The 26,428-nt window shown below is 41.1% G+C and overlaps 1 protein-coding gene across 1 annotated transcript in view; it reads left to right on the forward strand.

Moving 5' to 3' along the window:
* Window positions 1–26,428, forward strand: part of LOC124252801 (rho guanine nucleotide exchange factor 7-like) — an 87,265-nt gene that overhangs the window by 14,120 nt on the left and 46,717 nt on the right. The window contains 1 exon segment of the mRNA XM_046686469.1: window positions 20,830–20,953. Coding sequence (XP_046542425.1) covers window positions 20,830–20,953 — 124 coding nt within the window.

A 26,428-nucleotide genomic window follows, 5' to 3' on the forward strand; every position in this document is an offset into this window, starting at 1 on the left:
GATTAGGATTAGATATGCTACTTGAGTTTCATCTTACCCTGCTGGCATATGTTGGTGCTCACGATGTCGACCACTGGTTTGTCTTTACACATTGCTTATTTACATGGTGCCTTGCAGTAGCGTGAGTATTGTAAATCAAAATTTACATCACTATAACCATGTCAACATGCTGATACATTCAGTAAGATAAGAAAAGATAAAATATAATATAATATCTGCAAAAAGCATTCCATTCCAAACCATTCAGAAGCAGTTTTGAAGATATTTTGGCAAGGTTCCTTTTTGTCTATCTCACTTTGATAAATAACTAATTCAGAGTGAGAACATTCTCTTAAACTTATTAGTAAATATTCGATTGTGGTGACCATGAATAATGAATTGATTTTATGAAGGACAAGCGTTTGGCCGTCACGACGAAAACCTGGGTTCGATTCCCCACCTGGGTACAATGTGTGAAGCCCTTTTCTGGTGTCCCCCCACCATGATATCGCTGGAATATTGCTAAAAGCGGCTTAAAACCCAAACTCGCTCACTTCAGACCAAAAGACATGAAAAGGTACTTCCTAACCTGGCACCTATTCAGCATTACATGTATATAACAAGAAGTGCTCACTGCAGAGTCAGTAAACTGAGTAAGATATATATTTTCATGTTAAATACAGAAAAGGTACCGGTATTAGAACCGACTAGTACAGTCAACCACCCACATACAGTCAATTGTAAGTGCAATTCGGTTGAACTTACGTTAAAACCCATTTTGCTTCACCTGACCTTAAAAAACCCAAACTTCAGCTATAACTTACATGTGAAGATTGCATCATGAACATACACTGACAACAGTAGTTGTGGAGAAAGTAGTACCTTAAAATGTCTTAAAAACCCAGTGAGGAAAAAGTTGAAAGTTACCTGATATTGTAGACAAATGGCTGTTGTTGCCAAAGCCCATCAGTCACAATATGTACCGAACAGTACGGATGACAGGCAACAAATACAATCGCACAGTCTACAAAGGGGAAGAACTCTTTATGCTCATCTGACACTTGGGGCTTTTTAAAAAAATATTTTGTGAGTTGCTCTAACATTCCTTCAGCCCATATCGGATATCATTTACAAGATGGAATGTCAGGCAGAGTTGATACTCTACTTGTAGTGCACTGGAAGCAGATATATGAAACAGATATTTTTTTGGAGAAAAAACAATTTGTAAACATGACCTTGTTTTAAATTGTTGGTTTGTAATCATTCGAAAATTTGTAGGTTCAGCAATTGGAAAGACGGTTGATATTTCAAAGACATGTTTTTTTTCTGATAATTTGTTTTAAAGAATTATCTGTTTTATTGAGAAAGGTGATTGCTTTAGGTGTATTTTTATTGACAAAAGTCAAAAGATTAAATTTTTGGGTGTCTTGTATTGATCTGGAATAATCAAGGCGCACCCATTCACTTTGATGGAATGATTTCATGACATTTCCAAGACACTCTAATACAGGAAGGAATTATTATATTTGGACCGCATTTCAGTTAGTTTTGGTTCATTTTAACTAGGGGTTGGTATGGCAGAGAATTTTCATATTGCGATATATTGCGATGCGAAAGCATGTATTGCGTTATGTATTGCAACATATTGCAACATATTGCATGAAGTATTTTTAAACAAAAAGCTACTTATAATCGAGTTAATGCTTGATTTATAGAGCAAAAACACAGCAAAATCACTATGCTTGATTAAGCTTTAATAACAACTTTTCATCATGATAAAATAGAAATGTGAATAACATTTGGCACAAATGAAACAAGGAAATATCCGAACATTTCCGAGTGTTACGAAGTTTTCCGAATGCATGTTAAAATACCGGTTTTCAATCAGCGTATCGCAATACGTATCGTTTTCATGTCTGAACCGGTAAACCGGTTATATTGCGCAGCCCTAATTTTAACCCAGGATATATATACATTTGTATAACATACTTGTTGATCATTGCATCCTGACTCAATTATTTACAGACACCGCCATATAGCTGGAACATTGCTGAGAGCGGCGTTAAACAACAACCAGACCTACTGATCATTGAATGGCTTATACCTTCTCAATATGAGTCAAAATGCTGAAAAAAATAATTATTTTTGAAACATGCCAAAGTTTATCACAGAATGCAAGTCCTTGACCTTGTAACATTTTCACTTGCCCTTCATAAACCAGTCTGACCTTGACTTAGACCTTACTTGACCCCATCTGACCCTAAATGACCCCTATGAGGGCACCATGTAAATGTTTATGCATAGAGATTGCAGTGAACTTTACAGAGGATCTAAACAGGAATTGACATCCTCAGCACCAGCTTGAAGTTCCTACATTCTGACATACGAAGGATGCTTGTGACAGTGTTGAGTTGAGATACAGACCATATGCCACTATAGGCAGATGGTAACACATGTCTCAGCTAAACAGATGTTGGCATTTGGTGGCCTATCACCACAATCAATGGGGATTAGATAGACACTTCGGTCCTGCTGACAGCAATCTCTATGATACCTGTTGTGATGCTAGTAGATTCGGATGTTTTATCAAAAACACATTCATAAACAGGGCTCCAGATAATTTTTCAACATCAGGAGTACGGACTCCTTATTTTTTCAATATAGGCGTACTGGAAAAACTTACGAGTACCATTAGAGTACTAGGCGTAGATTTTCGAAGCTCTCTAAGATAGTCGTAAGTTAATGTTAAGGTATGGCACTTACAGCTATCTTAGAGCTAAGAGAGTTTTAAAAATCTAGGCCCTGAATGGAATTTAATGGCGTATCAGTAATCTTGTGTTACGTTTCATATATATGCCCTACAACATTGCTACGCTTATGTAAACAAATTAATAAACAATAAACAATACTTTTTTCAGATAAATACGTCTGTAGGTGATTCATGAAAATATTAATAAATATTCGCTTCTAATAACCATGAATATTGAAATGAATGTACAAAGGATTACTGTTTGATCCACTGAATACACAAGTGTGTCGTAAGAGGACTAGTCTCCATGTGTTTCACAGGAACCTGCTAGTATGGGTGATTGTGACTTCGCCATACCCCTTAAGTCTTACAGGACTCATATTTATATGTTAACTTGCCTGAAACATTGAGACTGCAGTGAATTGCTAGACAATTATCGACAAGCAAGTTTTTGTTTGTTTGTTGTTTAACGCCACAATAACGTGAGCAATATTCCAGCTATATGGTGGCTGTCTGTAAATAATCGAAGTCTGGACCAGACAATCCAGTGATCAACAGCATGAGCATCGTTCTACTCAACTGGGATACGATGACATACAAGTATTTTGTCTTCTAGGTACAATTTATTCATGTTTTGGTGATATGGGACATATTTCTAATGCACAGTATTTATCCATGAAGCATTGGTGACCTTACTCATTCAGGACCCGTGAAGATCCGGGTTAGAATTGATCTTCAGTAACTCATGCTTGTCGTAAGAGGCGACTAACGGGATCGGGTGGTCAGGCTCGCTCACTTGGTTGACACATGTCATGGTATCCTAATTGTGCAGATCGATGTTCATGCTGTTGATCACTGGATTGTTTGGTCCAGACTCGATTATTTACAGACCGCCGCCATATAGCTGGAATATTGCTGAGTGCGACATAAAACTAAACTCACTCATTCACTCACTACTCATGCAGGAAACCACATTCATGGGTTTGAATCCAAAATTATCTCTGATTATGTTTGTTGATTTTCTTATCTACATACACTTTTAAACATTTTAGACCTGCACTAGTTCTAGCATTCCTTCCAAGATGAGTGTGTAAGGATGGTTTTACACTGCTTTTAGCAATATTGGAGCAAAATCACTGCCGGAGGCAACAAATGTGTGCTTCAAACATTGTACCCGTGTACAGGAAACAAAAATGTGCTGCATACTTTATACTTTGTAATCGAACCCAGGTCATCAGTATATGAGTGACCATTTTATCCCACAGGCCCCTTCCAAGATGAGTGAGTGAGCTTAGTTTTATGCTGCTTTTAGTAATATTACAGCAATATCATGGCAGGGGACACCAGAAATGGGCTCCACCCATTGTAGCCATCTGGGGATTCAAACCTGGGATTCGAACCTGGTATTCGGCGTGACAAGCGAACACTTTAACCACTAGGCTAACCCACCAGCCTCTTCGAAGATGACCGAAGTATTGTTTGAACCAGTGTTACACTAAATTCTTCTGAGGCAACGGTTAGTGATTTTGACCTATGATTCTGCCAGATATGCAGCGCCACAAGGCACTTATGCATAACAATATCAAGGAAGGAAGTCTACAGGAAATTAGTATCCACTTGACAATTAGTTCCACTTAATTGTTTCCTAGTAATTGTCAACTCTGAAGTTTTTGTAATGAATGACGTTTGCTTGTTGTCAAACTGTTAGCATAGCAATGTGAGTTATTCCACATTAGCATTGATGAGGACTGTGAGGGAGGGCGGTGACGGAGGACGGTGACAGAGGACTGACGGACGGTGACGTAGGATTGTGATGGAAGACGTTGACTGAGGACTGACAGAGGACAGTGATGGAGGACGTTGACTGAGGACTGACAGAGGACAGTGACGCAGGACGTTGACAGAGGAAAGTGACGGAGGACGTTGACTGAGTACTGACAGGACAGTGACGGAGGACGGTGACGAAGGACTGACAGAGGACAGTGACAGAGGACTGACAGAGGACAGTTACGGAGGACTGACAGAGGACAGTGATGGAGGATGGTGAAGGAGGACGATGACGGAGGACGGTGACGGAGGACTGCGACGGAGGACTGTGACGGAGATGTTAGTGTGTATTGAGCAGTTGTGAATGTGTGGTCAGCCTTTGGGGAAAGTTGTGAGTGGGTTGCACACAAATGGGTTCAGACATTGATTGTGAACGTCTGGTCAGATATTTAGGTTGTGAGTGTCTTGCCATAGGGACAGGGTTGTCTTAGGTGGTGCAATTCAGAGGTGTGTCATAATACACAGAGACAGATTAATATTGATGTCAGTCACTGGTTTGTCTGGTCCAGACTTGAACATTGAAAGGCTGCCTTCCTGTAACAGGAATATTGTGGAGGGACGAATTAAATGATAAACAATACAATGAAATAAATGAGTTTTCTCTCAAAGTTCATTTTTGTAATTCCTGAGTGTTATGTTGCTGAACAGTCTGCTTGTGTTGGATAAGGTAACACATTCTTTGGTTACACCACTAGGCATAAGTGCTCATTTATGTCTGTATCTCCAGAACATCAGATCACTGACTTAACAAAGGTCATATGGCCATGTTAAAGCCATTCCAGCTTGTTAGCCTAGTAGGTAAAGCGTTTGCTCTCAACGGCAAAGTTCTGGTTTGATTCCCTTCATGGATGGATACAGTGGCTAGTGATGGCTAGTGATCCAGCGAGCTTGAGGTGTCGGGATCGAGCCCACCTTTGACCTGGTATAAAAACCTTGGAGTCAACTTTGTGTGCAGACTCTATCCGTGTTGTCACAACCCCTAGTGTTCAGTACACAACCCTGTGCACTTAAAAGAAGCCACGAATCCATTGGTATATGACCAGATGGTGGACACATGAATAAGTGCAAACCCCTAGTTGCAGGTACAGCAACGTGCAGTAAACTTGGACAAAGTGCTGTGACTATGTGTCCCAGTCCACCCAGCTGTGAATGGGTACCTCGTAAGGATGGGAAAGCCGCAATAACTCGGTGCGCCTAGTGGCTGCAAGAGTTGTATACTCCCCAGGGAGTTGAGATTGATAATACGATGTGCAGTTGACATTGACATCCAATGATTAAGGGAAAAAAATACCAGCGCCTTGAGCATGTACAAGTTGCGTGGATATGAACGCTATTTAAATATCCTATAATAATAATACTAGTATATATACAGTATGTGAAGTCCATGTTGATACCTCTAAAGTACACAGTGTCTGTGAAAACCATTAGAAGTTATGAGTCTTTATTTTAGGAACAGGTTATCAATAGTGTCATGAGCTGAATTAGACTTGCATTGCTTCGGGATGTACCTGCCGACATGATGAACTTACATTAAACTCTGACAAAAATGTCGCAAATGTTGAGACTGAGTCCTGCTGCCCTCCTGCAGTAGACTAAACCACAGTTGGATGAATGAAGCATCAGTTTGAAAATAGTCTCGGACCTGGAGATTGGAGGCAGATTAGGACATCCCATTAGTCATCCCTCCCCTGCAGGTTTCAGCTGCAGGATGTAGTGTGTCTTCCACACCAAAGGGAATAAATAAAAAAGTCCAGACTTCGTTCTAGAAAGATTGGCCAAGTCCCAATTCTGTCAGATGTGAAATAAGAAGTGAATTGCTATGGGTTCCATTGGGGTATTATCCTAATATATGTGTGTGTGTGTGTGTGTGTGTGTGCACGTATGCGTGTACTTGATTTTAAAAAAAATAAGATAACTTTGTTTCTGTGACACCGCACTCAGAAATATTTTAGCTATATTGGGTTAGTCTGTTAACGATCAAATCTGGACAAGACAATCCAGTGATCAACATCATGAGCATCAATCTGCGCAACTGGGATACGAGGACATGCATCAACCAGGTCAGCGAGCCTGACTACCTGATCCCGTTAGTCGCCTCTTACAACAAGCATTGGTTGCTGAAGACCAATTCTAACCCGGATCTTGCAAGACCCAGGCTGCTACTGAAAGATCCAGATGAAGATGCAGATACAGATGAAGATGTAGTTCCAGATGCAGCCAGGAAGTTCTTCTTCAGTGGCTTTGAAAACTGACACACATGTCAAAATAGGTTCAATGCATGAATCCCAGTGCATATATATTTGATGCTGGGTTGAAATGCAGACCAGACTAGAGTTTGTTTCATTGCCATGGCTGGGAATGTTGCACTGTGTAAAACTCAAGCTCACTCACTCACTCCATCAGTGGTTCTGAAGAAAGATGGCTGGGTCATTGGAACATGGGCTGGTTTGGGACTGGAGAACTAGTCAGGCTGGACATTTTAGAGGCTGAAATGGAGTTCAGGAGCTGGGAGACTGCATTCAGGATCTCAGGTATACCTGTCATTTCTGGATTTCAGCTGTTTTACTAGTGTGAAGACAACTCAACAACACTGGGAGTTACCTAATTAAATTATGTTGGGCAACTGGGCCACCAAGACAGGAATATTTAGAATATAGTTAAACATAAATTTTGCATTGGGAATCTCTGTATCTGACTGACTGGGACTGGCATGTGGCTACATCATGGGCACAGAAATGGGCTTGGCATGGCACTTGCAGAGAACAGGAACAACGGCATGTGAACCAACCTTCTCCCATAAAACCCTCCTGTTATAAGTTTCACTGTGCAGAGTGCAGTAGTAAGATTATTTAATAGGTGCCAGAGGCATGATTTGGTTTGAGAACTGGCAATGCACCATACAGTCACTTGAAGCCAGCTCTGAGAATCGTGTGGCCAGAGCTTTTTTAATATTTGCATTGGTCATTGATTTTCAAGTTGGTGTTCTGTGTTTCTGATTCAAAACATCCGGTCTTTTGGCATATGTTGGTGCTGGATTAAGGTGCAGGAATGTTTAAAATATGCCGAAATGTTTTCAAAATATGGGATATACCAGTTCAAACTGATGGGTATTGTTTGACAGAAACAAGGGGATACGGGACGAGCTTCAACGGTTTGTGGTGGACCCATTGGATTCATCCACTATGAACCGATGGTCTGCGACTGGCGATACGTTGCTGGGCATGAGCCGTGACGATGTAAGAATACCGGGATCGAAAATTGATGGCTGGTGTTTGTTCGAACATGCGCGGTGGTGAACGGTTCGATGGAACGTCATGATAAAGCAATGATAGCGATTGCTGGTTGCCGACTGGATGATGAGGACGAACAATGAATGTTCGTTATCCCCATGATAACGGATATTCCCACTGGCGTGAACCAGGACTCAATTGATTCAATTCGCGGATCCGCGAAATGTTGCTGCCGACGGACAATATCCATGATCTAATTATGGATGGTGGGCATTTGGAAACTTGAAGCATTTTAATGTTGTTCCATAACGTTCATGCTCGCCGTTGTTAGTAAACGACTGGAGTGGGCTACTCGGATGATATTGAACAATTCACATCCTTTACGATATGTTGGCGTCAACCGTTTAGCATGGCGACGAATCTTCGTTCTCGCGGTCATGGGTTCGTGAGCCATGAAAGATCCAATGGGTTCAAAATTGGATGACTTGTTCAGATGCAGATATTTAGGGCTTTAGCATTGGAGATAGGGCTTGGCAGTAGGGAAAATAATATGGTTCAGGGACTGAGAGACAGACTAACATACGGCATTGCATTCCTATTGTGTAGATCAATGGTCATGATCTTGATCACTGGATTGTCTGGTCCGAACTGTATTATTTACAGACTGCTGCCATATAGCTGGACTGGAATAAACTACTGAGTGCGTTATTAAACAACAAACAAAACAAACAGCCATTTCCTAAAGTTTTTAATGAGACCTCCTGAACACTCAATAATAACGCTGCGACACACATCAGTAAACAGGGAGTAATATTTATAGCTGAACATGTTCTCCACTTCACCTGGTTACTCCAGACTGCACTCCAGGGTAGACATCTGGCCGTGGGGGTTTGTAGAGGAGGCCATTGTTTGGTAACAGGAGCCAGCTGTAAGTATGTGGAGGGACTCTCTCTTCAGCCAGACATGTGCTGGTTTCTGGTCATTAAATCAGTCTTGGAGTCCCATCAGTGCTTGGAATAGATATTCGGTCAGGATCCTTTTCAACGGGTTGTCAGATTCCGCCATAGAAAGTCCCTAATGTCTGTTGTGTTCATGATTGAAGTAAATAGAATTAGTGTCAGTTCGACAGATGGTTTGTTTCCAGAGGTTTTGTGGTCAGTTTGTGGGGTTTGTGTAGGTTCAGAAGGGTACTTTGATGTATCAAGGCTTGAGTGTGTGTAAACTGATGTTGTTCATCATCATCATCATCATCATCATCATCATAATCATCGCAGCAGCAGCTCCTGTAGCAGTCTCTGCCAATGCCTGCCTCGAGTTTTCTGTGCTATGACCTTTTAAGGTATTTAACCGTGAAAACCCAGGTAAGAATTGGTCTTCAGTAACCCATGGTTGTTGTAAGAAGCGACTAACGGCATCGGGTGGTCAGGCTCGCTGGCTTGGTTGACACATGTCATCGGTTCCCAATAGCGTAGATTGATAGTCATGCTGTTGATCACTGGATTGTCTGGTCCAGACTCGTATGTTTACAGACCGCCGCCATATAGCTGCAATATTGCTGACTGCGGCTTTAAACAACAATCCATCCAACCAACTGTAAGAGGCGTTTGTCTTTACTTAGCATTTCTAGTTGCCTTTATAGATCAGAAAATCTTTGCTCACTCACTCGCTCGCTCCCTCCCTCCCTCACTCTCTCTCACTCACTCACTCACTCACTCACTCACTCACTCACTCACTCACTCACTCACTCACTCACTCACTCACTCACTCACTCACTCACTCACTCACTCACTCACTCACTCACTCACTCACTCACTCACTCACTCACTCACTCACCTATACATTCATTTCCCAGGAAGTTTGTGTAGACCCAAAAAAAGAAGGACATTAGATACAAGAATAGCAACAGGAGGCCATTCCCGACAAGTGTTATGTTAGCCAGACAAGTGTTATGTTCAACACTACACAGAAGCACCTGGTCCATGTTGGCACAAATCTGCCACTCATCGCTGCAGGAGGTCAGCCCTGCTGCCTCTATATCGCTCAGTGAACATAAACCTTCCACACTTGCCCCAGAATCTAACTACCTTGACCAACAACAGTCACCATTGACAATATCCAGGACCTGTTGCCCTCAGAACCTGTGTAGCTGTCCTGAACTCACCATGATGAGTCATATTGTAATATGTCTTCTGGACTCACCATGGTGTGACTCCCCGACAGATGTCTCTACTACTTACCTTCTTGAAATTTCCATGTCTGTTGTTCTGTGAAATCATCAGAGTGAATCTCCCCGAAAGAGGTCTCCTGTAGTCACCATGGTCAATCTCCCTGAGGGGTCTCCTGTAGCCAATATGGTGAATCTGTCTGTTAGCTGTCTCCTGGACTCACCATGGTGAGTCTACCTGGATGTCTCCAGTACTTACTTTCTTGAAATCTTCCCTGTCGGTTGTTTTCTGAAATCACCAGAATGAATCTGTCTGTCAGGGCTCTCCTGTAGTCACCTTGGTGAATCTCTCTGTTAGTTGCATCCTGAATTCACCATGGTGAGATTCCCAGTCAGGTGTCTCCTGAATTCACCATGGTGTCTCCCAGTCAGGTGTCTTCTGAATTCACCATGGTGAGTCTCCCAGTCAGGTGTCTCCTGAATTCACCATGGTGTCTCCCAGTCAGGTGTCTCTTGAATTCACCATGGTGTCTCCCAGTCAGGTGTCTCCTGAATTCACCATGGTGAGTCTCCAAGCCAGGTGTCTCCTGAACTCACCATGGTGAGTCTCCAAGTCAGGTGCCTAGTGAACTCACCATGGTGAGTGTCAGGTGTCAAGGCTATCAACAGAATGATTCACAGTGTGAAGTGTCTTCTGAACTCACCATGATGAATCTCACTGTGGTGTCTCATAACCATAAATTCTCTCTGAATATATGTTTGGCACAGTATATTTCTGTTCCTCTCACCTTGATAGACTAAGGAATCTTAATGTCTCCTAGGTATGTTTCTCCTCATGGTACCATCACTAGATTCTAGTGTTTTTGTCAACATTTACCAGGAATATATATATATATATGAATACCAGCAAGTTTAGTTTAGTGGTTTGTTGTCCTGTTGAGCTACAGTGCTGTGTCACTGATATCAATGGTATCATTATAATATCTAAATATCACAATTATCACATTCAGTCTCTCTCTTCGGTTAATAATTCTTGTTCCTTAGATGATGTTCCAATGAATTCAATCACTGGTAAAGATATTACTTAGGACATTACTTTTTATACCTTTAAGACCCATACAGATATGAAATAAAGTAAAATCTTCAGGGAGTCCTCCTGTGACATACCATGGATAAATGTTCATTCTCTCGACCACTGGTTTATAAGCTCTGGAACAAGAGACACATAAAGCCATTGACTCCTTTCTGAACCAAGATGATTTTTGACAAAGCCAAGACCTCCATGATAGGTATTTCATGCTGACATTCTCAACAGGTAGCCGTGGGAGTGTACACACAGGTCTAATCTACTTAGGGAGTATAGAAGCTGTTATAAACAAGCTGTAAACACAGGTCTCCAGGGGGGGCAGTGCCATGTTGCTGTCATGGAATAACACACAATATCTCACAGTTGGCAGGACCGATTCCACAGACTTGGCTCCCGAACAAAATTTGGCTGCTTTAGGTTTTACAATACTGTGCAGGTCAATGTGACAAGTGCTGTCCTGAATTCCTTTCTTGACTGTAGTAATTCATGTCTGTGACTGACTGAGTTTGGTTTTACGCATTTTTTAGCAATATTCCAGCAACATCACAGCGGGGGACACCAGAAATGGGCTTCACACATTGTACCCATGTGGGGATTCGAACCCGGGTCTTCGGCGTGACGAGCCAACGCTTTAACCACTAGGCAACACGACCGCCCCATGTAGACTAATGCTTAGTCCCTGAATATATATAGTTTTGATAGTAACATATAAACCCATTTAAATTGAAAAGGAGCCCCTGTGAGATGGGAGATTCAGAAGCTAGTGAAATCTAGACTTGCTTCATTTAGGGCTTTAGTGACCTTGTGACGATTTTTGTTCCTGAATTCCTTTATTGACTGAAGTGATTCGGGTAGACTAATGCTTAGTCTCTGAATATGTAATGTTTTGGTAGTAACAAATAAACCCATTTAAATTGAAAAGGTGCGTCAGTGAGATGGGAGATTCTAGACTTGCTTCATGTAGGGCTTCAGCATTGCAGGGAGGGCTGGGCAGTAGGGAAAATAATGTGGTTCAGGGACTGTGAGAGGGACTGATTCAGGTAGTTTTTGAGGATATCATTATCTTGAAACTTCTTGGGAGGGTGTTTTGTCTTTCATTTATGATTTGATTTATTATAACTAAAATCATTTCAGTAGGGATTCTTGATGACTTAATGTATGTTGTGGATCGCCGACACATTTGCCACAGTGTTATTGCTGAATTAGTCACAAAATTGTATGGTCAGTCTTGGTGCTCATGATTTCGGTCACTGGTTGGTTTGTCCAGATACAGTTTCAGCAGGATGATGTGATGTAGCTGGTATTATAGTGCTTTGTGTTAAACCATGTCTCTCTCTCTCTCTCTCTCTCTCTCTCTCTCTCTCTCACTCACTCACTCACTTTCACTCACTCACTCACTCACTCACTCACTCACTCACACACCCACTCTTGTTCACTGACTCACACTCACTCACTCACCCACTCTTGTTCACTGGCATTAGGCAGTGTTCACGAATGGTATTTCAAAGTAACAGGACATTGGGTCCTGTAAGTTTCTGATGTCTGTCTGACCCATTGAAACTTCACAGGACATAGAATACAATTAAACACACATTTCAGATTTAACATTTCTTATAATTGGCATTGAAATTATTAACAAACATAAGATTTATAAACAGCAAACAAGTGTCACATGTCACATATAACAACTTCAGTCAAAGTCATTGTGAAATATACAGTCAGACACTGGGGCCAGCGGGTTGTAGATTTCCATCGGACCATTGGCAAATCTGCAGGATTTGTCCGACGCTATTCGTGAACACTGACAATTTAGGCTGTATTCACTAACTCAATGTCTTAATCTCCAATGTCTTATTTTTGCATGTTGATTTAAGAAACCGAATTAATTATATTTAGGCCATGTATCTGCCTTGTATCAGAACATCAAGAATGATTGACGCTGATTTGATTATGGCTTCATTAACATCATGTAAACAACCAATATTTAATATCCCCAATATTCGTGGAGCCGGAACTGTGACATAAATACCAGCTCTGTCAACATGCCAACTGAGTCGGACATTAACATCCATTAACTCAGCATAAGCAACAGTCGATGCAGTTGCTTGCATGCGATGCTGTTGGCTGCAGTGGGAATTGATTTTCTTCAAGCAAAATATAGACAGCCAGGTCACAGCTAATGCAGGGAAAATCATACATATATATTTGTATGCTCGTCTGAAGTAGCTTTTACATGGGAATGAGAATATAAGCGCAGGCTGGTAAATGTGTAGGGTGCTTACTGCAGGGCTTCCCTGTGTATGTAATTGAAAAGGGATCACAGGGTTGCATCCCTTGACTGTGCCAGGATCGCTGATCCCAGATTTACCCTGATCCTTGGTTTGTGAGGATCATGCCAAATCTTTGGGTTTAGCCAAAGTGATAAACATCAGATCTGGATCATGATATGAAAAAGGAAATTAAATATTGTTGAAAATGGATCATGGACCTTGGACCCAGTTGCACCATAGCTTCTTCTTGAGCTGATGTGAGGAACACAATTTGCTGAAAATAGCCATCCAGTGAAATTGTTTACATGAGAAAAATAAATTTTGTATAAAATGGAATGGGGAGAGATTTAAATAGTGCTGTCATTTCCAAGATGAAGCTGCAGTGGCTGATGTGTCTAGTGTATTAATGTCACAAAGAATGATTTTGACAGAAGCTGCATGAAATACCGAAACAGGAATGAAGTCAAATGCTTCATCTTTGAACGACGATCTGTTAAGAAGGATGCCACCAAGATGGAAGGTTTTTTAGATTTTAATTAAATTGAAATTGAAGAAAAATAAAATATTGATTTCAGGCATTCATTTGCCCTGTTTCACCTTTTTGTGACTTTGCCAAAATTTCCATTTAACCAGACTTCTCACATAGATTATACACTCACATCTGCTCTCTGAAGAAAACATTTGACTGACACAGACGTAAAGCAGAATCACAGTGCAAGAATTTTAATTTGCTTGAAGATAAGTTTAAATCCAGCCGAGGGTCTTGATCAGTTCTCATCCAGACAAGCTTCAGTTTGCAGGACTTTGCAGGGCGTGGTAATGGTTTGAAAAGATGATAATCAGCCGACCAGGTACACCACATCTTCGTCTGCTACAGGTTGATGAGCTGAAAAATAGCAGACTGTTACACCTGGTAGTGCGATGGCAGCCATACTCCCCTCTACCAGCTTCTCTGTTCCCACCATACATCACAGTGATAGATACAACTTGTGGTGGAAGTGTCTTGTATTACCCTAGATGTTCCATATGTAACCTGCTGTCCATCTGGTTTTTACCTGTGAGCTGCAATCCCTGATCCACTCACTCATAGCGACTCAAGCAACATCAAGCAAGAATAGACCCGTGAAGATCCGGGATAGAATAGGTCTTCAGCAACCCAAGCTTGTCATAAGAGGCGACTAACGGGACGGGATGGTCAGGCTCGCTGACTTGGTTGACACATGTCATTGGTTTCCAGTTGCGCAGACTGATGCTCATGCTGTTGATCACTGGATTGTCTGGTCCAGACTCGACTATTTACAGACCGCTGCCATATAGCTGGAATATTGCTGAGTGCGGTGTAAAACTAAACTCACTCACTCACTCAAGCAAGAGTAAGTACCTTTGTGTGATTGAAATACAGACAATTTCATTGGCAATTTTGCAGTATGAAAATCAGGGTTCCTTGTCTTAACCCTTTATGTCGAAATGTGGGAATTTGAAGTGTCCATTGGTTTAAACAGCAAAAATACATACTTTTGTGTGATTGAAATACAGACAATTTCATTGGCAGTTTTGCAGTATGAAAATCAGGGTTCCTGGTCTTAACCCTTATATTGAAATGTGGGAATTTGAAGTGTCCATTGGTTTAAACAGCAAAAATACATACTTTTGTGTGATCAAAATACAGACAATTTCATTGGCAGTTTTGCAGTATGAAAATCAGGGTTCCTGGTCTTAACCCTTATGTCGAAATGTGGGATTTGGAAGTGTCCATTGGTTTAAACAGCAAAAATACATACTTTTGTGTGATCTCGTCTTAACCCTTATGTCGAAATGTGGGAATTTGAAGTGTCCATTGGTTTAAACAGCAAAAATACATACTTTTGTGTGATTGAATTACAGACAATTTCACTGGCAGTTTTGCAGTATGAAAATCAGGGTTCCTGGTCTTAACCCTTATGTCGAAATGTGGGATTTGGAATCCATTGGTTTAAATAGCAAAAATACATACTTTTGTGTGATTGAATTACAGACAATTTCATTGGTAGTTTTGCAGGATGAAAATCAGGGTTCCTTGTCTTAACCCTTATGTCGACATGTGGGAATTAGAATCCATTGGTTTATGCAGCCACGATATATACAGACAATTTCATTGACAGTTTCTCAGTGTTCTGAATTAAGGATCAAACTCTGGGGTCCTTGTCTTAATCGTAATGTTGAAATATGGGTATTAAGATTCTCCATTGGTGTAAATACCCTAGGAGATTTCCTCTAGGACTGTAGTACCTCCCTTAAGTATATATAGGTATTCCTTCTATCTCAGTCCATGTTACCACGGTTACCTTAGCAGACAAAGAGGATTGGATGGTCACAATGGCGTATCTTTGTGCCCATACAGTAGAGCCTTGCTCAACCAATGGATGATCTGTCTGGACTGGATCATTTCCTGGTTGTAAGATGGCTCGAATGTTGTAGGATAAAACATAATCAGTCTCCCAAATGGAAAAAGGAGTGGACTTCAAGTTCAGAACACTTAAAGCAAGTCTAGATTTCCTCTGGCTCTGAAATCAAGAATTGTTCTGGGTTGCATTTGGATTTAAAAAAATTATTGTGAATATAAATATATTCTTAGATAACTTTATTTCTTTGCCTAATTGTCATTCTAGGTAAAACAACATTTTATGCTGCAATATAGATGCAGTGTGAAGATAGCTGCAGAAGCACCTCGCTGTTTTATATGAGCAATATGGAAGTTTTATAGCTTCTGTATGTGTTTATTACATTTTAATGACTGTAAAACCATCACAACTTGAAACCCATGGTGCTAGGGGATCTTAGTGGACAGAGGTTTATGGGGTGTTTTGATGGGATTCTGACTGTGGAGATGAAAGAGGTGTTGATGTGGGAAGGGCAGGGGGAGTGTCAGATGCAGAAGCAGGACCTGGGTAGTTGAGGTCAGCAGGGACAGAGCTTACTCCATCTGCCCGTCCCTCCCTCCTCTTGTGCTGAGGCTTTCCTCCACTCTAAGCTGTGAGTGTGTCATCCTCATCTGAGACCAGAGACTATATAATAGATCTATTATATGGTCTCTGCTGAGACCAGGGTGCTGAAACAGATGCTGAAGCAGGACCAGTAGTCTGTCTCACAGTCCCTGAACCACATTATTTTCCCTACTCCCAAGCCCTCCCTGCAATGCTAAAGCCCTAAATAAAGCAAGTCTGGATTTCCTCAGGTTCTGAATCTCTGGTCTCCATGGGCTCCTTTTCAATATAAATGGGTTTATCTGTTACTATCAAAATTATATATATTCAGAGACTAAGTGTTAGTCTACAGGACCAGCAGGGACAGGACTTACTCCATCTGGCCTCCCCCACCCTAGACTAATGCTTGAGACTTTCTTTGTCCCTGACTGACTGACTGAGTTTGGTTTCCTCCAAGCTCTGAGTGTGTCACCCTCATCTGAGGCGAGGATGCTTTTAGCAATATTCCAGTCCAACATCACTAGTATGGGGACACCATGAAATGGGCTTCACACACTTTTACCCATGTGGGGAGACCTACCTCCCTCCCTCCTTCCCCCTCCCCCATTGTCCATCAACCTGGCGGAGGGGTCTTGCATTAGAGTTCTGTGAAGGACACCGGGATGAGGGAGCAGTCATTAGAGATGAATAGTAATGTAATTAGTGTGTAGACTATCGCGCTGAATGTATAAAATTTGATATTTTTAACCACTAGACTTGCCTAATTTAGGGCTTTAGCACTGCATAGAGGGCAAGGCAGTAGGGAAAATAGTGTGGTTCAGGGACTGTGAGATAGACTATAATTAGTGCTGAGGGATCTACTTGGGAAATCAATGCGTCCCTAGAGATAGTCTGTGTGGAATATGATATTCTTAATGGCAGCACCCTATATAGAGTGATGTCTCCTCATGATGTCAATCACTGGATTGTCTGGTCGCTCATATAGCTGGAATATTGCTGATTGTCTGTCCGCCATATAGCTGGAATATTGCTATGTGCATAAACAAACAAACAAACGAGTTTTGTGAGTCCTCATTATTGCGTAATTATTACGCAGACTAAAAGTTAAATTTACTCACAACACATCATACTATGTAGCCTAGTGGTTAAAGTTGCTGCGCTTGTCAGCCGAAATCCGGGTTCGATTTCCCCACATGGGTACTATGTGTGAAGCCCATTTCTGGGGTAGCCTAGAATATTGGTTAAAGCTTAAACCTGAACTGGCTTGTACCCACCCGATCATACTGTGGTCACTCAGCAGTATCATCATTGCAGTGCAGATCTCATCACACTATCACAGGAGTCACCCACTGTACGGAAATGAAGCCTACATCTATCACACTGAGTGGGTACTTCTTTGATGGTCTTCAGATCTCAAGGGGGTAATCAGTTATTGATCAAGGAGATATTACACAGTCATTTCAAGCTTATATTAGATTGATAGCTATTTGGTTAACATGTTGACAGTCATTTCAATGCAATATCTTATATTAGTATTCATTAGATAGCTATTTGGGTTGAAACATTTGATGACCGTAAAAACCATACCCAGTCCCTGAACCTCATTATTTGCCCGTCTGCCCACCCCTTTCCCCAATGCTAAAGCCCGAACTGAAACAAGTCTAGATTTCCTCTGCTTCTTAATCTCCAATCATTTGGTCTCCATTTCAATTAAACAGGATTTTTTGTTTCTATCCAAATTATGTATATTCAGAGGCTAAGCGTTAGTCTACAGTAAACAGTTGTGGGGCAACTTGGAATGGGGTTAAAAGTTTCAGATTATCACAGAACTAGCAACAGGCGAGTGAGTGAGTGAGTTAGTTTTATGCCGCACTCAGCAATATTCCAGCTATATGATGGCGGTCTGTTAATAATAGAATCTGGACCAGACAATCCAGTGATCATCCACATGAGCATCAATCTACACAATTGGGATACGATGACATGTGTCAACCAGGTCAGCGAGCCTGACCACCTGATCCCGTTAGTCACCTCTTACAACAAGCATGGGTTGCTGAAGATCAATTCTAAACCAGATCTTCATGGGACCAACAGGTATGCTGATGTATATGTAACAAGTGCCACATTTCTAATATGATTCCACCAGATGACCAACGGACCTCAAATCATGAATGTGGACCATTGCAGACAGGTATCTTAATGAGTAAGAATCTCTGAAAGATGTTCACATCTTGGAAGTCTTCCTAATCCCATAAATTTCAGTGCAGACCCATGATCATCAATGAATCATATCAAGTATTCCTGTCCTGGTGAACCTAGCTGTCTCCAAGAGGGGAATAACCTGATACCAATATTTATGAGTCTCCTATCAGCGTCCCTGTGTGGATCAGCGGAGGTTATCAGCTTGGCAGTCACTTTGCAGTCATGAAGATCAAGATTCATTAGCTTGGCAGAAGCCATCTTGAATTCAGGGGAGATAACCCTGGGAAAGACTCAGTTAGTTTTCTGTGTTATCTGTGAAATGTGAGACCTCACTGGGATCTATGACTGGGATCTGTGTGAATGACACCAAGTACAGATAGCAGTTTATACATAGATCATGAATGAACCCATATGGGGAAGCTAAGCTTTGCATAAAGACTGTTTTGGATATGAATATTTCAACACCGGTCTCCTGAGACAGTCAGTGAATGTCTGTTGGTAACGTCAGATTTCTGATAAATGCAGATCTGGTTGTACAGGTGGTTTCTGATTGGGTTCATTGGACTGAATGTAAGTGCATTTTGTAATAGGAAATTGACCACATCTGGTTTAACTGATAGCTTGTTGACGTGAGATAGGCACCAGCAAGATACTTGGTTCTTCCATCAGCTCCTTAACGTTTCAGGTTACCATGGTAATATGAGAGAATCTAAGGGCACTTCATCAGTATCTGTAATCAGTTTCCAGGATTCATTAGTTGTTTCTGATGCGATGTTACTTGCATCACAAGTGACCTGAGAAGCGGAAAGATAGTACTCCGAGTGATGCATTGACGATCAGTATTAAAAATATCCAGAATTTAGGATTTTGAATGGTCAGAATGGGTGTTCTGTTCATAGGACCAGTATTTATGTTCCAGTTTAAAATACCCACAAATTACTTATGCGTTTATTCATTCAGTGTACATCTGGATGATGGGGAAGCAGTTGTTTTATTCATCATGTCCTTGACTGAGTCTCGACTCACAACATTGCAGCACTGTGTTGAACCACGTGTCCTTGACCGTGATATTTCTAAAATATTGATGAAAGTGTAATAGTCACTCACTCACTCACTCACTCACCATTTATCTTGCAACACTGTATCTCTCTGTTGCAACTGAGTACAGATAACTCTTTTCAGTTTGTAGCATTTTATCAACTGGTAGCACTAGTCAACCTGTAATACTATCAACCACCTGTAACACTTTCATCAACCAATACCACTGCACAGCTCTATTGCAGTGGTGTATGGATAACACCATTCAACCTGCAACACTATCAATCACCTGTAACATTAACCAATAACACTGTAGATAGATACAAATAGTGAACCTGTGCATCAACGGCAGGGGTAGCAAAGGGGTTAAAGTGTTCGCTCGTGACGCTGAAGACCCGGATTAGAATCCCCACATGGGTACAATGTGTGAAACCCACTTCTGGTGTCGTGATATTGCTGGAATATTGCTAAAAGCGGTGTAAATCCATACTCACTCACACTGTATCAAAAACCTGTAACAATATGTCCTGTAACATTTCGTCAACCTGTAACACTGTATCAGCCACCTGTAACACTGTATCAAACACCTATAACACTGTATCCACCACCTATAACACTGTATCAACCACCTATAACACTGTATCAACCACCTGTAACACTGTTTCAACCACCTGTAACACTGTATCACCACCACCTGTATGTCCACCATAACACTGTATCAACTGTATCAACCACCTATAACACTGTATCAACCACCTATAACACTGTATCAACCATCTATAACACTGTATCAACCACCTATAACACTGTATCAACCACCTATAACACTGTATCAACCACCTATAACACTGTATCAACCACCTGTAACACTGTATCAACCACCTATAACACTGTATCAACCATCTATAACACTGTATCAACCACCACTGTATAACACTGTACTGTATCAACCACCTATAACACTGTAACTATAACAACCACCTATAACACTGTATCAACCATCTATAACACTGTATCAACCACCTATAACACTGTATCAACCACCTATAACACTGTATCAACCACTTATAACACTGTATCAACCACCTGTAACACTGTATCAACCACCTGTAACACTGTATCAACCACCTGTAACACTGTATCCACCACCTATAACACTGTATCAACCACCTATAACACTGTATCAACCATCTATAACACTTTATCAACCATCTATAACACTGTATCAAACACCTATAACACTGTATCAAACACCTATAACACTGTGTCAAGCTCCTGTAACATTTCATCAACCTGTAACTCTGTATCTCTCTGTTGCAGCTGTGCTTCTGCAAAGGAGACATCATCACAGTCACACAGATTCTGGAGGAGGGATGGTGGGAAGGAACACTGAATGGCAAGACAGGATGGTTCCCTAGCAACTACGTCAAGGAAATCAAAGCAGGTATGACTAGTAATTGTGTGTCATATATAGAACACTCAACATCAAGGGGGCTGGTGGGATAGCCTAGTCGCTGGTCATGCTGAAAACCAAGGTTCGATTCCCCACATGGGTACAATGTGTGAAGCCCATTATGGTGTCTTCCGCGGTGATGTTGCTGGAAAATTGCTAAAAGCGGTGTAAAACTAAACTCACTTACGCAGTCACTCAACATCAAGGTCAAGGTCATCACGGCAAGGAGAAATTAAGAATTCCTTGCAAAATAAGACCAATAAAAAACTTTATTTTGAAGAAAGTTACGCTGCTGTAACTAGGTCAGCTGCGGTAACTAGGTCAGCTGCAGTAACTAGGCCATGTTTGTGTGTACATGCACCTGTTTGCCATTAAGTATGTATGACATTCTGAACCTGATCCTGAAAACCCCAGCATGGGTTCCCAACACAAACACCTTATCCCAGCAAGGGCAGAGTCCAAATATACAGGAATCTAGGTCCACTAACAAGATCCTGAGTCTAGTTGGTGAGCAAGTTGTCTTGGACATGTATGCTTTGTCAGTGAATGAATGATACTCAGAGTGTTGTGCACAAGAAAAACACAAGTTGAAATCCAATTATTTTGTGTTTTCGATACAGTTGTCAATTTTTGTATGTAGGAGCTTTTGTATTTAGTGCTTGTAAATTACGGATTTATATGGCCTATTCTGTGAATTCATTTTGTTTATCGTGATCAGAAGAATTGAGTATTTATTATACCTCTGCGTTCATTCTGTCCATCCGTTCGTCCGTACTTCCGTCCCGAAAATTTGGCCGGAGCATATCTCTTAAAGGTTACATGCTAGGTTCACCAAACTTCACACACATGTTAATCATTACCCATTGCTGTGCCTTTTGCTATTTTAAAGTTTTTGCAGAATTTTGGTTTTTTGCTGTTTCCATGGAAACACGACTTAGTGCCAAATGTGTTTGATGGTTTTGTCCGGAGCATATCTCTTAAAGTTTACATGCTAGGTTCACCAAACTTCACACACATGTTAATCATTACCCATTGATGTGCCTTTTGCTATTTTAATTTTTTTCAGAATTTGTTTTGTTGTTGTTTCCATGGAAACATGACTTGGTGCAAAATGTGTTTGATGGTTACCTGGCCACAGCATATCATCGAAACTATACATGCTAGGTTCACCAAACTTAATACACAAGTTAATCATGACCCACAGATATGCCATGTGCTAAAAAATAACAATTTTCATCTACGTCCACTTCATTGTGTGCAACAAGCTCAATTGTATGTCAGGTTTCCATGGAAAGCACAAAAAATAATGTTTCCATAAATTATTACTGTAATCAGTACATGGCAGAACTATTATCTAACATGTATATAAAGTTTAGTAGAGTCAAGGAGAAAGTCTTGTGAGCTGCTGATCCTTGTCATATTATATATATCAGTCATTTCCATGTCCCAAAGTGGGAAGCAGGGGTATGTGAGCTGTGCTCACTTCTACACTTGTTTATTTTATTTTTTAAAAGGGGTGTTTTACTTGAATTTGAGTGTGTGTTTTTTTATCAGCATTAGATACTCAGAATGGAACATATCCAGATCAGTCAGGATAATAGTCAACAATAGAATTTCAGTTTTTTTCATGGCTGTATTCGTATGTTATTTCATTGCTTATAGTTGACAGATCAGATTGTGTTGCATCCCAAATTTAATTTTTTTTTACCAAAGACCGCCATTGTTGGTAGGTTCAAAGAAATATGTGCACTTGTACATCCTCCTTCCTTTGAACACCTTGCTCCAGAATCCAAATCAAGGTGTTTCCCATTGCCCTGGAATTGCTGTGTAAATATTATCTCCAGACCCAGAACAAACACCACTTGTCAGAGGTGTGAACATCTGCAGTCACCGTTCAGTCTTGCCCTCTGACCTACACATGTATGTCTGATGTTAAGCTGGTACATCCGTGAAGATCTGGGTTAGAATTGGTCTTCAGCTACCCATGCTTCTCAAAAGAGGTGACTTATGGGATCGGGTGGTCAGGTTTGCAGACTTGGTTGACACATCTCATCGTGTCCAAATTGAGCAGATTGATGCTCATAATGTTGACCACTGGATTGTCTGATCCAGAATTAATTATGTACAGACCGCCGCCACATAGCTATAATATTGCTGAAGGTGGCATTAAACAACAAACAAGCAAACTGTATTAAGCATAGACCATCTGACATTACTGCGATGCACAGAGACCATCTGACATTACTGTGATGCACAGAGACCATCTGACATTACTGTGATGCACAGAGACCATCTGACATTACTGTGATGCACAGAGACCATCTGACATTACTGTGATGCACAGAGACAATCTGACCTTGTGGTACACTGAGACCATCTGACCTTCTTGTGGTACACAGAGACCATCTGACCTTGTTGTGGTACACAGAGACCATCTGACCTTACTAGGTTAAGCTTAGACCATCTGACCTTGTTGTGGTACACTGAAACCATCTGACCTAACTGACCTTACTGTGATGCACAGAGACCATCTGACCTTGTTGTGGTACACAGAGACCATCTGACCTTACTAGGTTAAGCTTAGACCATCTGACCTTGTTGTGGTACACAGAGACCATCTGACCTTACTGTGGTACACAGAGACCATCTGACCTTACAATGGTACACAGAGACCATCTGACCTTACAATGGTACACAGAGACCATCTGACCTTACAATGGTACACAGAGACCATCTGACCTTACAATGGTACACAGAGACCATCTGACCTTACAATGGTATACAGAGACCATCTGACCTTACAATGGTACACAGAGACCATCTGACCTTACAATGGTAGCACAGAGACCATCTGACCTTACAATGGTATACAGAGACCATCTGACCTTACAATGGTACACAGAGACCATCGACCATCTGACCTTACAATGGTACACAGAGACCATCTGACCTTACAATGGTATACAGAGACCATCTGACCTTACAATGGTACACAGAGACCATCTGACCTTACAATGGTATACAGAGACCATCTGAGCTTCCTGTGGTACACAGAGACCACCTGACCTGGTACAGTCTCCACCTAACACAGACCTTCTACCTTTCTCTGGTACAGTCTCCACTTAACACAGACCTTCTACCTTTCTCTGGTACAGTCTCCACTTACATTGAGCTGCAGTATAGAAGAGAGAGTTGAACTGAAACACTTGACCTTACTGTAGTACACAGACCTTCCACCTTTCTCTGGTACAGTCTCCACTTAACACAGACCTTCTACCTTTCTCTGGTACAGTCTCCACTTAACACAGACCTTCTACCTTTCTCTGGTACAGTCTCTACTTAACTGAGACCTTCTACCTTTCTCTGGTACAGTCTCCACTTAACACAGACCTTCTACCTTTCTCTGGTACAGTCTCCACTTAACACAGACCTTCTACCTTTCTCTGGTACAGTCTCCACTTAACACAGACCTTCCACTCTACTTAACACAGACCTTCTTTCTCTCTGGTACAGTCTCCACTTAACTCAGACCTTCTACCTTTCTCTGGTACAGTCTCCACTTAACTGAGACCTTCTACCTTTCTCTGGTACAGTCTCCACTTAACACTGACCTTCTACCTTTCTCTGGTACAGTCTCCACTTAACACAGACCTTCTACCTTTCTCTGGTACAGTCTCTACTTATCTGAGACCTTCTACCTTTCTCTGGTACAGTCTCCACTTAACACAGACCTTCTACCTTTCTCTGGTACAGTCTCCACTTAACACAGACCTTCTACCTTTCTCTGGTACAGTCTCCACTTAACACAGACCTTCTACCTTTCTCTGGTACAGTCTCCACTTAACACAGACCTTCCACCTTTTCTCTGGTACAGTCTCCACTTAACTCAGACCTTCTACCTTTCTCTGGTACAGTCTCCACTTAACACAGACTTCTACCTTTCTCTGGTACAGTCTCCACTTCCATTGAGCTGCAGTATAGAAGAGAGAGTTGAACTTAAACACTTGACCTTGACCTTACTCCAGTACAGGATCTGTCGCTGAAAAAGGGCCTTGTTGTCCCTTGTTGTAATTCAACAACAAATACATTTCCTTAAATCCGCATTAACACAAGCGTTGAAATGGAAGGAGAATTTCCATTACAGAAAGTTTATTTTCTGAAGAAATACACAGTTCTGAGGCTGGTGTATCTTCTTGTTATTATTCCATTTTATCGATGTACGTTTTTCCATAATATAATTAGTTAGCCATGTAACATGGCAACGGAACAACCTGTGTTTAGCAACTTCTTATGGAACCATTTTTATAGGCATACTTGTTTATTTGTAGAGAGATCCAGGAATAGCTCTGGAACACTTGAAATAACCCGATTCGTCCTATCTCATTAACCATTAAGTGTCATTATGGTGAAGATTATTTATATATTACTGATATACAGTTAAGCGAAATTATGCCCTGCCATTTGTCAATGAAGTGTTAACAGTTGAAATGACAAGCAAGGGTGTATATTGAAGCCAATGTATGATATTCTTTGAAATTGGCTTACAGTTTAAATGGTTAAGTTTCTTTGCAAAGATTAGGTTCTTGTGTAATTTCTAAAAGCTTGACTTAATATTTCCATCATTCATAGTGATTTGCTTAAGAAGATGGATTTCTGGAAAAGCTTAAAATTTCTGAAAACAGTTGTTATTTTTATTTTTTTGCTAGGAAACTAACTAAGAGATAGGTTTGAGATTGTAATGGGTTTTTGCGAATAATGTGACAATTTTGTCCGTCAGCACACAGCGTGATGTGATCATGGCAACAAAACCATGGTTTTCTGGCCTTTGTTTCAAGGCAGTACGGGATGTTTGTATGAAAGAAGGTAGTCATGGAGTTGGTCTTTTAATGACTTGATAAGGGACAGACAGACATGGTGATAATGGGGTCAAAATTGTTTTATCAGTTCAGACATACTTTAGGTTTCATATTCTTGATTTTGTCCCCTTTAAAAACAAATTAGATTTTGCTCCTTTTTTTTCTTGATATTTTCTTCTGGGGTCTTGATGTAGGTAAAATTTAACTGTTTTGCTTTCAAGGTGGTTGTGGGGGGTAGCCTAGTGGTTGTAGCGTCAAGCCCATTTCTGGTGTCCCCCGCCGTGATATTGCCGGAATATTGCTGAAAGTGGAACTAAACTCACTCACTCACTCAACTCACTCACTCACTCACTCACTCACTCACTCACTCACTCACTCACTCACTCACTCACATGGCCTGGTTAGCATGACATAACTACATACATAAGTATGACTCTAGAAGGTGCTTGGTCTCCCTTTTTTAGCCAAGAAGAAAATACTGAGAGGCAAGCCGTAAGTCGTGTCTCAGTCCCTCAACCTCATTATTTTCCCTTGAACCCAACCCATACTGTACAGCAAAAGGACAAAGTGAAGCAAGTCTAGATTTTCCTGTGGTTCAGGGTCTGAATCT

The sequence above is a fragment of the Haliotis rubra genome, unplaced genomic scaffold (assembly GCF_003918875.1).
Source record: "Haliotis rubra isolate DU_JTF1 unplaced genomic scaffold, ASM391887v1 Scf524, whole genome shotgun sequence".
NCBI lineage: Eukaryota > Metazoa > Mollusca > Gastropoda > Lepetellida > Haliotidae > Haliotis > Haliotis rubra.